A 15066-nucleotide genomic window follows, 5' to 3' on the forward strand; every position below is an offset into this window, starting at 1 on the left:
CCATAACTTTTTTATTTTTCCGTCAATATGGCCATGTGACTGCTTGTTTTTTACGGGACGGGTGTTACTTTTCAACGACACCATTAGTTTTACTATACCGTGCACTCCCAATGGGAAAAAATTCCAAGTGCGGCGAAATTGCAAAAAAAAAAGTGCAATTCCACAAACGTTTTTTGGATTTGTTTTTACCATGTTCACCAAATGCTAAAATTGACTTTCCATTATGATTCTCCAGGTCATTACGAGCTTGTAGGTACTAAACATGTGTAGGTTGTTTTTTATTTAAATGGTGAAAAAAATCCAAAGTTTGTTAAAAAATAAAACATTGCCTCATTTTACGGGAAATCTTTGGTGATGTGGGGTTGGGTGAGGGCTTATTTTTTGCGTGCCAAGTTGACATTTTTAATGATACAATTTTGGCGTGGACACGATCTTTTGATCGCCTGTTATTGCATTTCACTGCAATGTTGCGGCAACCAAAAAAACCAAAACTGGTGTTTTTTACTTTTTTTTTCACTACAACATTTAACGAATGGATTAATTCTTTTTATAGCTTGATAGATCGGACGATTCTGAATACCAAATACATGTATTTTTGTAGTGCTTTTGAAAAAACCACTATATTGTAATCCGAACGCTGCTAACTTATTATTATTCAGTTGATTTCCGCAATTAATGCGGCCTGAACAGCTACACGGACAGACTCCGTTGAGGTGTCATTTCGAAGCCAGCGTCCATGAGAGGTGTGCTAAGTATTTTTCGTGTCAATCAGATTTGTAGTTTTTGCGCAATTTGCATTTGAAAATTTTTTTTCCCGTCGTTGGAATGCACTGTCTCAATGCATTTCAATGGGAAAATTTTGCCACAGGGAAAACATGCCCTGAGGCGATTCAAATGGCAGTTAAGCTCATTGATATGCGCAGGCACAGCCAGTTACTATGCCAACGCCTACGAACGTCACATGACCCCCCCAGGACAGAGTTTCTGGCAGATAATATCAGCTCTTAGGCTGAGTGCAGACAGAGTTTTTAGCCCTGCGAATTTTTCCGCGCAGAATGGAAGAAATCCGTAGGTCAAATGACCTGCATTTTTCCTGCGGATTTCTTCTATTTTTCTTGCGGTTTTTGTGCGGTTTCACCCCTGCGGATTTGGACACAGGGGAGGTGGAAAACCGCACAAAAGAAGTAACATGCTACGGATTTTGTACCGCAGGAAAGCTGCGCGGAAAAATCCGCAGCGTCTGCACAGCGGTTTATTTTTCATTGATTTTAAGGCTACTGTACATCACAATGTGGATATGCAGCGTTTCTGCGCAGAAAAATCCGCTGTGGAACCGCTATATATCCGCATCGTGTGCACACAGCCTTAAAGCGAAACCCACAGCACAAATGCAAATCTAGCTTCATCACATGATGCATGCCCCTGAGAGAGAATGTGCGCCAAAGTGGATTGATAGTGAAGCCCAGTGAGCAAAACTAGCTCTTAAACGGCCGACGCCCCTAAGCGATTCTTAAAGGGCCGGCACACCAAAATGAGTCTTAAAGGGCCGGCGCGCCAAATCGAAAGCTGAGTGACCCCAGGCTTCAAATCGGAGGCTGAGCCACTCCGGCCTCCAAATCGGACCCAGAGTGACCCGCCCACAACATCGGACCTAAAGTGGCCCCGCCCACCAAATTGGACCCTGAGGGGCCCCGCCCACCAAATCAGACACAGAGTGTCCCCGCCCACCAAATCAGACCCTGAAGGGCCCCGCCCACCAAATTAGACCCAGAGTGGCCCCGCCCACCAAATCGGACCCTGAGGGGCCCCCCCACTAAATCGAACCCTGAGGGACCCCGCCCACCAAATCGACCCCTGAGGGACCCTGCCCACCAAATCGGACCATGAGGGGCCCCGCCCACCAAATCAGACCCTGAGGGGCCCCGCCCACCAAATCGGACCCAGAGTGGCCCCGCCCACCAAATTGGACCATGAGGGGCCCTGCCCACCAAATCAGACCCTGAGGGGCCCCGCCCACCAAATCGGACCCTGAGGGGCCCCGCCCACCAAATTGGACCCTGAAGGGCCCCGGCCACAAAATAGGACCCTGAGGGGCCCCACCCACAAAATCAGACCCTGAGAGGCCCCACCCACAAAATCGGACTCTGAGGGATCCTGGCCACCAATTCAAGTCCTGAGAAGCCCAGGCCACCGAATCGGATCCTGAGGGGCCCCACCTGCCAAATCAGACCCTGAGGCCAAAGTGGCCCCTGAGAGGCACCCACAGTTAAAACGGATCCTGAGTTGAAAGTCTTGCAGGGAAAGCAGGCAAGTCTCTCTTAAAGGGGCAGCCCGGGCACCATTTCAAAGCACTATCTGTACTTCCTTCAGGAAATACACATCTAGTTCTTCTTATTATAGTGCTTGAAAAAAGCACTATCTTGTAATCCGAACGCTGCTAACTTATTCTTCTTCTGCTACTTATTATTATTATTCAGTTGATTTTCCGCAATTAATGCAGCCCGAACCGCTACACGCACAGACTCCGTTGAGGTGTCGTTTCGAAGCCAGCGTCCACGAGAGGTGTGCTAAGTAATTTTCGTGTCGATCGGATTTGTAGTTTTTGCACACTTTGCGCTTGAAAAAACAATTTCCTCAATGCATTTCAATGGGAAAATGTTGCCACAGTCAAAACATGCCCTGAGGCGATTCAAATGGCAGTTAAGTTAAGCTCATTGATATGCGCAGGCACACCCAGTTACTATGCCAACACCTGCAAACTTTTCATGACCCCTCCAGGACAGAGTTTCTGGCAGATAATATCAGCTCTTAAAGCGAAACCCAGAGCACAAATGCAAATCTAGCTTCATCACATGACGCATGCCCCTGAGAGAGAATCTGCGCCAAAGTGGATTTAGAAGCCCAGTGCGCCAAACTGGCTCTTAAACGGCCGACGCACCTAAGTGATTCTTAAAGGACCGCGCACCAAAATGAGTCTTAAAGGGCCGGTGCGCCAAATCGAAAGCTGAGTGACCCCAAGCTCCAAATCGGAGGCTGATCGACCCTGGCCTACAAATCAGAGGCTGAGCCACCCTGGCCTCCAAATCGGACCCAGAGTGGCCCCGCCCACCAAATCGGACCCAGAGTGGCCCCGCCCACCAAATCGGACCCTGAGGGGCCCCTCCCACCAAATCTGACCCTGAGGGGCCCCGGCCACCAAATTGGACCAGAGTGGCCCCGCCCACCAGATCAGACTCAGAGTGGCCCTGCCCACCAAATTGGACCCTGAAGGGCCCCAGCCACCAAATTAGACCCAGAGTGGCCCCGCCCACCAAGTCGGACCATGAGGGGCCCCGCCCACCAAATCGGACCCTGAGGGGCCCCGCCCTCCAAATCGGACCCAGAGTGGCCCCGCCCACCAAATCAGACCCAGAGGGGACCCACCCATCAAATCAGACCCTGAGGGGCCCCGGCCACCAAATTGAACCCTGAGGGGCCCCGGCCACAAAATCGGACCCTGAGGGGCCCCACCCACCAAAACGGACCCTGAGGGGCTCCGGCCACAAAATCGGACCCTGAGGGGCCCTGGCCACCAAATCGAACCCAGAGTGGCCCCGCCCACCAAATCAGACCCAGAGTGGCCCCGCCCACCAAATCAGACCCTGAGGGGCCCCGCCCACCAAATCAGACCCTGAGGGGCCCCGCCCACCAAATCAGACCCTGAGGGGCACCAGCCACCAAATCGGACCCTGAGGGGCCCCGACCACCAAATCGGACCCTGAGGGGCCCGCCCACAAAATTGGACCCTGAGGGACCCCGCCCACCAAATCGGACCCTGAAGGCCCCACAGGCCAAAGTGACCCCTGAGAGGCACCCACAGTTAAAACGGATCCTGAGTTGAAAGTCTTGCAGGGGCAGCAGGCAAGTTTCTCTTAAAGGGGCAGCCGGGGCACCATTTCAAAGCAGTATCTGTACTTCCTTCAGGAAATACACATCTAGTTATTATTGTTGTTTTATTATGAATGGGGAAAATGGGGGTGATTTGAACTTTTATTTGTATATTTTAAAAACATTTTTTTTTTTACTTTTTACTTGCTTCAATAGTCTCCAAGGTAGACTAGAAGCTGCAGTTGTCTGATCGCCTCTGCTACACACTGATGATCAGATCGCCTGTGTGTAGCAGAAATGCTCACTTGCTATGAGCGCCGACAGGACACCATAGCATAGATATCCGGCACTGACAACGATAGAGGTCTGCTGGAGACCTCTAATTGTCATGCCCAGGGCCGCCATTAGGGCATTACTGCCCTTACTGGCATATGGGATCTGGTGATCAAAGAGGTGCCTGGAGCAGGCCCTTCACTTTTTGCTTCTGCTCACCTGGTACTAAGCCAGCATGCTGGAATGCCAGGTATCAGCACGGACATGCGCACTCATTCTCTGCTCCTTCACACTCTGCATAGTGTGGATCAGAGGGCAGGTGGTACGTTCAGCCGTGCAGAGTTGCCGGCTGCAGTAGAAGGATGCACAGTCACAAGCTGTGACAATATTCACCCCCCTGCGCCTGCACACAGCAGTAGAGCCAGGAGCTGAGCATCTGATTGCGCCACTCCAGCAGCGACACAGCTCTCAGATAGTGAAAAGCCATGGAGGAGCATGGCTAAATGGTGGGGGTGGAGCCACAGACAACCAGACAGAATGAGGCAGAAGGAAATATAAAAGAGAGGGAGAGAGAAAAGATGGAAGAAGTAAGAAGAGAGACATAAAACAACAGAGAAGCAAGATACAGGTGAGAAGGTTAAATATAAGACACTGGCTGCAGTGGTGGTATTCAGGGTTCTCTCACCAGTTCAGTGACACTGCTTGTTAAAAATAGCAGGCATCATGAAGCGGTACCGCAATCCAGCTTCCTGGCCTGCAATTTTCAACTTGATGTGCATCTGAAGACGCACATTCAGTTGCAATATATTGCGGTACAGAAAGCCACCGGCTTTCTGCACAGCAATAATTACCAGCTACCAGACAGTCACAGGCCAGCAGTTGACATCAGCGTCCACATCGCCGGCTTATGACGTCACTGTGACGTATAAGTGCATCCGCACCTCAGATAAATGAGGGAGAGGGCAATGCTGGGCCGTGGCCAGGATAGGAGTTTTTTTTTTTACTTTCTCATAGTACTGAAAGAAACAGGATGGGAGCTCATATATGGGCAGGATGGGAGCTCATATGGGGTCAGAGTGGGAGCTCAAATGTGGGCAGGATGGGAGCTCATATAGGGCAGGATTTGAGCTCATATGGGGGCAGGATGGGAGCTCATATGAGGGCAAGACGGGAGCTCTTATGGTGTCAGGATGGGAGCTCATATGGGGTCAGGATGGGAGCTCATATGGGGTCAGGATGGTAGCTCATATGGGGTCAGGATAGGAGCTCATATGGAGTCAGGATGGGAGCTCAAATGTGGGCAGGATGGGAGCTCATATGGGGTCAGGATGGGAGCTCATATGGGGTCAGGATGGGAGCTCAAATGTGGGCAAGATGGGAGCTCTTATGGGGTCAGGATGGGAGCTCATATGGGGTCAGGATGGGAGCTCGTATGGTGTCAGGATGGGAGCTCATATGGGGTCAGGATGGGAGCTCATATGGGGTCAGGATGGGAGCTCGTATGGTGTCAGGATGGGAGCTCATATGGGGTCAGGATGGGAGCTCATATGGGGCAGGATGGGTGCTCATATGGGGTCAGGATGGGAGCTCATATGGGGTCAGGATGGGAGCTCAAATATGGGGCAGAATGGGAGCTCATGGGGCTGGATGGGAGCTCATATGTGGGCAGGATGGGTGCTCATGGGGCAGGATGGGAGCTCATATGGGGAAGGATGGAATCATGGGGCAGGATGGAAGCTCATATGGGGCAGGATGGGAGCTCATGGGAGCAGGATGGGAGCTCATGAGGGCAGGATGGGAGTTCATATGGAGGCAGGATGGGAGCTCATATGGAACAGGATGGGAGCTCATATGGGGTCAGGATGGGAGCTCATATGGGGTCAGGATGGGAGCTCATATGTGGGCAGGATGGGTGCTCATATGTGGGCAGGATGGAAGATCATATGGGGCAGGATGGGAGCTCATATGTGGGAAGGATGGGAGCTCATATGGGGCAGGATGGGTGCTCATATGGGGTCAGGATGGGAGCTCATATGGGGTCAGGATGGGAGCTCATATGGGGTCAGGATGGGAGCTCAAATATGGGGCAAGATGGGTGCTCATATGGGGCAGGATGGGAGCTCATATGGGGCAGGATGAGAGCTCATATGGGGTCAGGATGGGAGCTCATGGGAGCAGGATGGGAGCTCATGAGGGAAGGATGGGAGCTCATATGGAGGCAGGATGGGAGCTCATATGGAACAGGATGGAAGCTCATATGAGGGCAGGATGGGAGCTCATATGGAAGCAGGATGGGAGCTCATATGGGGTCAGGATTGGAGATCATATGGTGTCAGGATGGGAGCTCATATGGGGTCAGGATGGGAGCTCATATGGGGGCAGGATGGGAGCTCATATGGGGGAGGATGGAAGCTCAAATGTGGGCAGGATGGGAGCTCATATGGGGTCAGGATGGGAGCTCATATGGGGTCAGGATGGGAGCTCAAATGTGGGCAAGATGGGAGCTCTTATGGGGTCAGGATGGGAGCTCATATGGGGTCAGGATGGGAGCTCGTATGGTGTCAGGATGGGAGCTCATATGGGGTCAGGATGGGAGCTCATATGGGGCAGGATGGGTGCTCATATGGGGCAGGATGGGTGCTCATATGGGGTCAGGATGGGAGCTCATATGGGGTCAGGATGGGAGCTCAAATATGGGGCAGAATGGGAGCTCATGGGGCTGGATGGGAGCTCATATGGGGCAGGATGGGTGCTCATATGGGGCAGGATGGGTGCTCATATGGGGTCAGGATGGGAGCTCAAATATGGGGCAGAATGGGAGCTCATATGGGGTCAGGATGGGAGCTCATATGGGGCAGGATGGGTGCTCATATGGGGCAGGATGGGTGCTCATATGGGGTCAGGATGGGAGCTCATATGGGGTCAGGATGGGAGCTCGTATGGTGTCAGGATGGGAGCTCATATGGGGTCAGGATGGGAGCTCATATGGGGCAGGATGGGTGCTCATATGGGGTCAGGATGGGAGCTCATATGGGGTCAGGATGGGAGCTCAAATATGGGGCAGAATGGGAGCTCATGGGGCTGGATGGGAGCTCATATGTGGGCAGGATGGGTGCTCATGGGGCAGGATGGGAGCTCATATGGGGAAGGATGGAATCATGGGGCAGGATGGAAGCTCATATGGGGCAGGATGGGAGCTCATGGGAGCAGGATGGGAGCTCATGAGGGCAGGATGGGAGTTCATATGGAGGCAGGATGGGAGCTCATATGGAACAGGATGGGAGCTCATATGGGGTCAGGATGGGAGCTCATATGGGGTCAGGATGGGAGCTCATATGTGGGCAGGATGGGTGCTCATATGTGGGCAGGATGGAAGATCATATGGGGCAGGATGGGAGCTCATATGTGGGCAGGATGGGAGCTCATATGGGGCAGGATGGGTGCTCATATGGGGTCAGGATGGGAGCTCATATGGGGTCAGGATGGGAGCTCATATGGGGTCAGGATGGGAGCTCAAATATGGGGCAAGATGGGTGCTCATATGGGGCAGGATGGGAGCTCATATGGGGCAGGATGATAGCTCATATGGGGTCAGGATGGGAGCTCATGGGAGCAGGATGGGAGCTCATGAGGGAAGGATGGGAGCTCATATGGAGGCAGGATGGGAGCTCATATGGAACAGGATGGAAGCTCATATGAGGGCAGGATGGGAGCTCATATGGAAGCAGGATGGGAGCTCATATGGGGTCAGGATTGGAGATCATATGGTGTCAGGATGGGAGCTCATATGGGGTCAGGATGGGAGCTCATATGGGGGCAGGATGGGAGCTCATATGGGGGAGGATGGAAGCTCATATGGTGCCAGGATGGGATCTCATATGAGGGCAGAATGGTAGCTCATATGTGGGCAGGATGGGAGTTCAAATTGTTGCAGGATGGGTGCTCATATAGGGGCAGGTGGGAGCTCATGGGGGCAGGATGGGAGCTCGTATGGGGGAAGGATGGGAGCTCATATGTGGGCAGGATGGGATCTCATGCAGTGATGTATTTTATTTTTGGAGGATACTGTTTTCAGTGGGTGGTCCTGTTACTGTACAAAGCGACACTATTACGCCTTTTTTTGTTCATCTGCTGTAGTGTAGAAGTTGGGAACAAAATTAAGTAATGTGCTCTGCCAGAGGTGCTTTATTTAATGGTGTTATTTTCTGCAGACACAAGTCCTGTCTGGAAGAAGTGATGGTGATCTGTGCTGGATGAAGATGAAAAGCGAAGATGGAGGACTTTACCTAGAGATGTCATTGTATTACATATACATGCACAGTATACATTGTGTATTATATACAGAGCTCCTGTGTACAATGTCACCAGTGATCACTGTATGACCTGTATACTGACACTGTATAAATAGCTCCTGTGTATAATGTCATTGGTGATCCCCATATTACCTGTACACTGACACTGTATACAGAGCTCCTGTGTATAATTGCACTGGTGATCACTGTATTACCTGTACACTGAAACTATATAAAGAGCTTCTGGGTATGGTGTCACTGGTGATCACTGTGTTACCTTCACAATGACACTATATACAGATCTCTTGTGTATAATGTCACTGGTGATCCCTGTATTACCTGTACACTATACACTATATGCAGAGCTCCTATGTATAATGTCACTGGTGATCACTTTATTACCTGTACACTATATACTTTATGCAGAGCTCCTGTGTATAATATCACTGGTGATCCCTGCATTACCTGCACACTATATACTATTAACATCACATCCACCAGACTCATAGTATTTTGCACCGGGTGTATGCCCACCCTTTAAGTGCACAAAACCACTCCACCAAAGAATGTAAGGAGGAGGATTATACTTGGGGCACTATTTTTGAGCTATTGACTGTATTTTGCCGGCACCGCACACCCGGGTTGATTTTTGGTGTCACTTTTACACATTGTCTGTATTTGCTATGCAAATTTTTATTTGTTTTGTATGTATCAATAAAGAGTATTTATTACTATTATGTAAACTCCCACAGTTCTCTGGTTTCTTACACTATATACTATATACAGAGCTCCTGTATATAATGTCACCGGTGATCACTATTACCTGTACACTATACTCTATATACAGAGCTCCTTGGTTATAATGTATTACCTGTTCACAGACAAGTTACACGAAGTACAGATCTCCCGTGTACATTGTCACTTATGGTAATATTAGTATTGTGTTTTTTTTATTATGATCAGTATTGTAGTATTTGATCACTATGTGGTGGTAATATGTGAAATGGTCATGGTGTGGCGGTATTTGTTCCTTGTATGTGATATTATTGGTTAATTTAAAATTGGATACTATAACCTCTTTCTGCCAGTGGACGTACTATTCCACCCATGTTCCCTTGGATTTAATTCCCATGGATGGAATAGTACGTCACAGGCGATCAACCGCACTCAATGGGAGATCGTGGCTGATCACGGACGGGTGTCAACTGATTCTCACAGCCGACACCAGGTACTAAGTGCCAGGAGCGGTCTTGGACCATCCTGGCACCTTAACCCCCAGAGCACTGCGATCAAACATGATCGCAGCATTCCGGAGCCGGCAGAGGGGCTGGCAGCCCCTGTGACTTTGGATCGGAGACCCGTGGCACTTCCCGGTAATTAACACGCAGTGGATGTTGGAGAGTAAAAATTGCAAATATGCCATTTTATTACCCAGCACATAGTGCCCAGATTGTGCTGCAGGAGACACACAGCAAACTAGGTGGGTTCTTCTTATTACAGCAATGCCAAATACATGGATGCTAAATGTACACTCACTGGCCACTTTATTAGGTACACCTGTCCAACTGTGTGTTAAGACTTAATTTCTAATCAGCCAATCACATGGCGGCAACTCAGTGCATTTAGGCATGTAGACATGGTCAAGACAATCTCCTGCAGTTCAAACCGAGCATCAGTATGGGGAAGAAAGGTGATTTGAGTGCCTTTGAACGTGGCATGATTGTTGGTGCCAGAAGGGCTGGTCTGAGAATTTCAGAAACTGCTGATCTACTGGGATTTTCACGCACAACCATCTCTAGGGTTTACAGAGAATGGTCCGAAAAAGAAAAAAAATCCAGTGAGCGGCAGTTCTGTGGCCGGAAATGCCATGTTGATGCCAGAGGTCAGAGGAGAATGGGCAGACTGGTTCGAGCTGATAGAAAGGCAACAGTGACTCAAATTGCCACCCGTTACAACCAAGGTAGGCAGAAGAGCATCTCTGAACGCACAGTGCGTCGAACTTTGAGGCAGATGGGCTACAGCAGCAGAAGACCACACTGGGTACCACTCCTCTCAGCTAAGAACAGGAAACTGAGGCTACAATTTGCACAAGCTCATCGAAATTGGACAGTAGAAGATTGGAAAAACGTTGCCTGGTCTGATGAGTCTCGATTTCTGCTGCGACATTCGGATGGTAGGGTCAGAATTTGGCATAAACAACATGAAAGCATGGATCCATCCTGCCTTGTATCAACGGTTCAGGCTGGTGGTGGTGGTGTCATGGTGTGGGGAATTTTTTCTGGGCACTCTTTGGGCCCCTTGGTACCAATTGAGCATCGTTGCAACGCCACAGCCTACCTGAGTATTGTTGCTGACCATGTCCATCCCTTTATGACCACAATGTACCCAACATCTGATGGCTACTTTCAGCAGGATAATGCGCCATGTCATAAAGCTCGAATCATCTCAGATTGGTTTCTTGAACATGACAATGAGTTTACTGTACTCAAATGGCCTCCTCAGTCACCAGATCTCAATCCAATAGAGCATCTTTGGGATGTGGTGGAACGGGAGATTCGCATCAGGGATGTGCAGCCGACAAATCTGCGCCAACTGTGTGATGCCATCATGTCAATATGGTCCAAAATCTCTGAGGAATGCTTCCAGCACCTTGTTGAATCTCTGCCACGAAGAATTGAGGCAGTTCTGAAGGCAAAAGGGGGTCCAACCCCTTACTAGCATGGTGTACCTAATAAAGTGGCCAGTGAGTGTAGTTTGGGCACACTGCAAGGCTTAGAAGCAAGAGGGAAATTTTACTTTTGGAGAGCAGATATTGGAGGATTGGTTTATGGAAGCCATGTTACTTTTCAAGAGCCTTTGAACCAAATAATGTGTAAACCTCTGTTTTTCCATTGACAGGTGGTGGACCTGAGTGGGAATTTGTTTTTTGTAAGATGAGTGGAACTTTTTTGGTATTATTTTTGCCTACATAACATTGGTGGCTTCTTATTCCATATTTGTGAGGCAGAATGAACAATAGTTGAACACCATGTTCCTCTTGTTCATGCTATGAGGTTTTCTAAGACTGTGAACTGTTATTGTCTTGGTGAACAATTCAAATTTTTTACATAACTTGCCATTTTTACTGACAGTTTAAGCAGAAATATTAAAAAATATAAAATTCAAGGATATTTTAATCTAAAATAATAATTGGTTTTATTCTTAGCAGATGACTGTACCAGGAGATCAGAGGGACAGCTGACATCTTCAGTTTTTAAATCAGATGATCTAAAGATCCCACAGGATACAACTGAAGTGCCTGCCATTACTCCAGATATACTATCATCTCTTCACAGCAAAGATCTGTCATCTGATCCTTTGAAACAGGTCCTGTCTTCTGATTCAATACCGACTACTAAGGAAAATCATAGTTGCAAAATAAGCATTAAAAAACTAACTACTCCTAAATCAAAGAAGCCATTATCACATTTAGAATATGGAAATAGTTTTCCCCTTGAAAAGTCTTTTCTTAAAGATCAACAAATTCACACAGCAGATAATAGATTTTCTTGTTCCAAGTGTGAGAAATGTTTTAACCAAAAATCAGATTTGGTTGAGCACGAGATAATTCACACAAGGAAGAAGCCATTTTCATGTTCCGAATGTGGGAAATATTTTAACCAGAAATCAGATTTGGTTAAGCACCAGAGAAATCACACAGTGGAGAGGCCTTTTTCCTGTTCAGAATGTGGGAATTGTTTTAAACAGAAAGGGAATCTTGTTACACACCAAAGAACTCACACAGGGGAGAAGCCGTTTTCCTGTTCAGAATGTGGGAAATGTTTTATCCAGAAATCAGATTTGGTTAAGCACCAGAGAACCCACACAGGGGAGAAGCCTTTTTCTTGTTCAGAATGTGGGAAATGTTTTAACCGAAAATCAGCTTTGGTTAGGCACCAGAGAAATCATACAGGGGAGAAGCCTTTTTCATGTTCAGAATGTGGGAAATGTTTTTACCAGAAGTTAGCTTTGGTTTGTCACCAGAGAAATCACACAGGGGAGAAGCCATTTTCATGTTCAGAATGTGGGAAATATTTTAACCAGAAATCAGATTTGGTTAAGCACCAGAGAATTCACACAGGGGAGAAACCTTTTTCCTGTCCAGAATGTGGAAAATGTTTTAACCAGATATCAGATTTGGTTAAGCACTGGAGAACTCACACAGGGGAGAAGCCTTTTTCCTGTTCAGAATGTGGGAACTGTTTTAAACAGATAGGGAATCTTGTTACACACCAAAGAACTCACACAGGAGAGAAGCCGTTTTCCTGTTCAGAATGTGGGAATTGTTTTATCCAAAAATCAGATTTGGTTAAGCACCAGAGAATTCACACAGGGGAGAAGCCTTTTACATGTTCAGAATGTGGGAAATATTTTAACCAGAAATCAGGTTTGTTCAAGCACCAGAGATCCCACACAGGGGAGAAACCTTTTTCATGTTCAGAATGTGGGAAATGTTTTAAACAAAAATTAAATTTGGTTAAGCACCGGAGAAATCACACAGGGGAGAATTCTTTTTCCTGTTCAGAATGTGGGAAATGTTTTACAGATAAATCAAATCTTGTCACACATCAGATAACTCACACAGGGGAGAAGCCTTTTTCATGCTCACATTGTGGGAAATGTTTTAAACAAAAATCAGATTTGGTTAAGCACCATAGAATCCACACAGGGGAGAAGCCTTTTTCATGTTCAGAATGTGGGAAATGTTTTAACCAGAAATCAGATTTGATTAATCACCAGAGAACCCACACAGGGGAGAAGCCTTTTTCATGTGCAGAATGTGGGAAATGTTTTAACCGAAAATCAGCTTTGGTTAATCACCAGAGAACCCACACAGGGGAGAAGCCATTTTCATGTGCAAAATGTGGGAAATGTTTTAACCGAAAATCAGATTTGGTTAGTCACCAGAGAACTCACACAGGGGAGAAGCCTTTTTCATGTTCGGAATGTGGGAAATGTTTTTACCAGAAATCAGCTTTGGTTAATCACCAGAGAACCCACACAGGGGAGAAGCCTTTTTCATGTGCAGAATGTGGGAAATGTTTTAACCGAAAATCAGTTTTGGTTAGTCACCAGAGAAATCACACAGAGGAGAAGCCTTTTTCATGTTCAGAATGTGGGAAATGTTTTAAACAAAAATCACATTTGGTTAAGCATCAGAGAACTCACACAGGGGAGAAGCCTTTTTCATGTTCAGAATGTGGGAAATGTTTTACAGATAAATCAAAGCTTATCACACATCAGATAACTCACACAGGGGAGAAGCCTTTTTCATGTTCTTAATGTGGGAAATGTTTTAAATGAAAATCAACTCTTAAAAAACATCAGAGAATTGTTGAAAATGTTTTAACCGAAAATTTTATATTCTTAAAGGGGTTGTGCACTACTATGGCAACCCCTTGTCATTTCTCATGTTTGGCTTTTTTAAAATAAAGAAAACTTATACTGGCCTTCCGTGCCGATGCTGTTCCTGTAGTGTCTGCACTCGCGTTCCCGGGTCTCATATGAGGTTTTTACATCACACAATCAGGTCTGGCTTCACTGTCTCCGCCTTCGGACATATTGAACATCAACAGGAAGCCAGGGATGCGACTTCTCTATGATTTCCTCTTATTGTTCAACTTGTCCGAACATGAGAACAGCGATGCCAGCACTAATTGGACGCAGGACTCACATGACATAACAACCTTAGATGAGTCCCCAAAACAAAAGTGCTGAAACTGTGCCGGCATGGAAGGTTAATATAAGCGTTTTTATTTTAACAGGACCATACATTAGGAATGAGAAGGGGTTGTCCAAGTAGTGGACAACCCCTTTAAACATCAAAAAGCTCACACAGAGAAGAGAAGTCATTACCATACCTACAATGTGAAAAAAGAATGACTGGAAAATCGTATTTTGTTGACCATGAAAAAAACTCACACGCAGAGAAACAATATATGTTATTGCCAAATTGTACAAAACATATATCAGACAGTCGTATAATTAAATGAGAAAGGGAAATTACTTTAGAACTTACTGTATTTCTTGGACTATAAGACACACTTTTTTTTACTTTGATCAATTTTATCAAGAAAATTTACACAAAATTTTTCCAAAGAGACATCAGTAGAACAAAGATATTGTGCATGGTATCATTATACATTATTGTTATTCATAAAATACAATAAAGTTGTCATCTTCTTCAAAGGATTCAATTTTTTTCATTGATGCAACCTAATGATACCCCCTCACCACACTCCAGAGAAATCTGTACTCATATTATTTTTTATGATGTGTATACATTAGAATATCTGCCATTCAGATATAATAATTAGTTTGCATGTATACTGGTCCCTTATATCATTTAACCTGGACTTATACCACAAGTGTTCCTGAAGCTAGAAATTGCCATATGTTATCTCTCAGGAGTACTCCAGATGAGTTTGTGAGCTTGATACAAAGTTTGTGAAGACCTACAGCCATCGGGGATTCAAAGTCGACCGATTCTCCCAAATGTCCCAATATGCAGATTTTGGGGTCTGCTTGGATTTGCACACCAAATAACCTTTTTATTAAAGATAATGTGTTTTTCATGTAGGAGCCCAATCTCCTG

The 15066-nt window shown here is 46.8% G+C and overlaps 1 protein-coding gene across 2 annotated transcripts in view; it reads left to right on the plus strand.

The window, feature by feature from the left end:
* Positions 1–14651, plus strand: part of LOC141055896 (uncharacterized) — a 37633-nt gene extending 22982 nt beyond the window's left edge. Inside the window, exon 7 of one of the 2 annotated variants that reach the window (XM_073552604.1) lies at positions 11638–14651. In XM_073552604.1, the coding sequence (XP_073408705.1) occupies positions 11638–13754 (2117 nt within the window). In that variant the 3' untranslated portion in view covers positions 13755–14651. The remainder of the gene's footprint in view (positions 1–11637) is intronic. The other variant, XM_073552605.1, reaches the window with a different exon arrangement.
* Positions 14652–15066: the final 415 nt, after the last annotated feature.

The sequence above is a fragment of the Dendrobates tinctorius genome, unplaced genomic scaffold (genome assembly GCF_039654945.1).
Source record: "Dendrobates tinctorius isolate UK_male_01 unplaced genomic scaffold, ASM3965494v1 ptg000192l, whole genome shotgun sequence".
Taxonomy (NCBI): domain Eukaryota; kingdom Metazoa; phylum Chordata; class Amphibia; order Anura; family Dendrobatidae; genus Dendrobates; species Dendrobates tinctorius.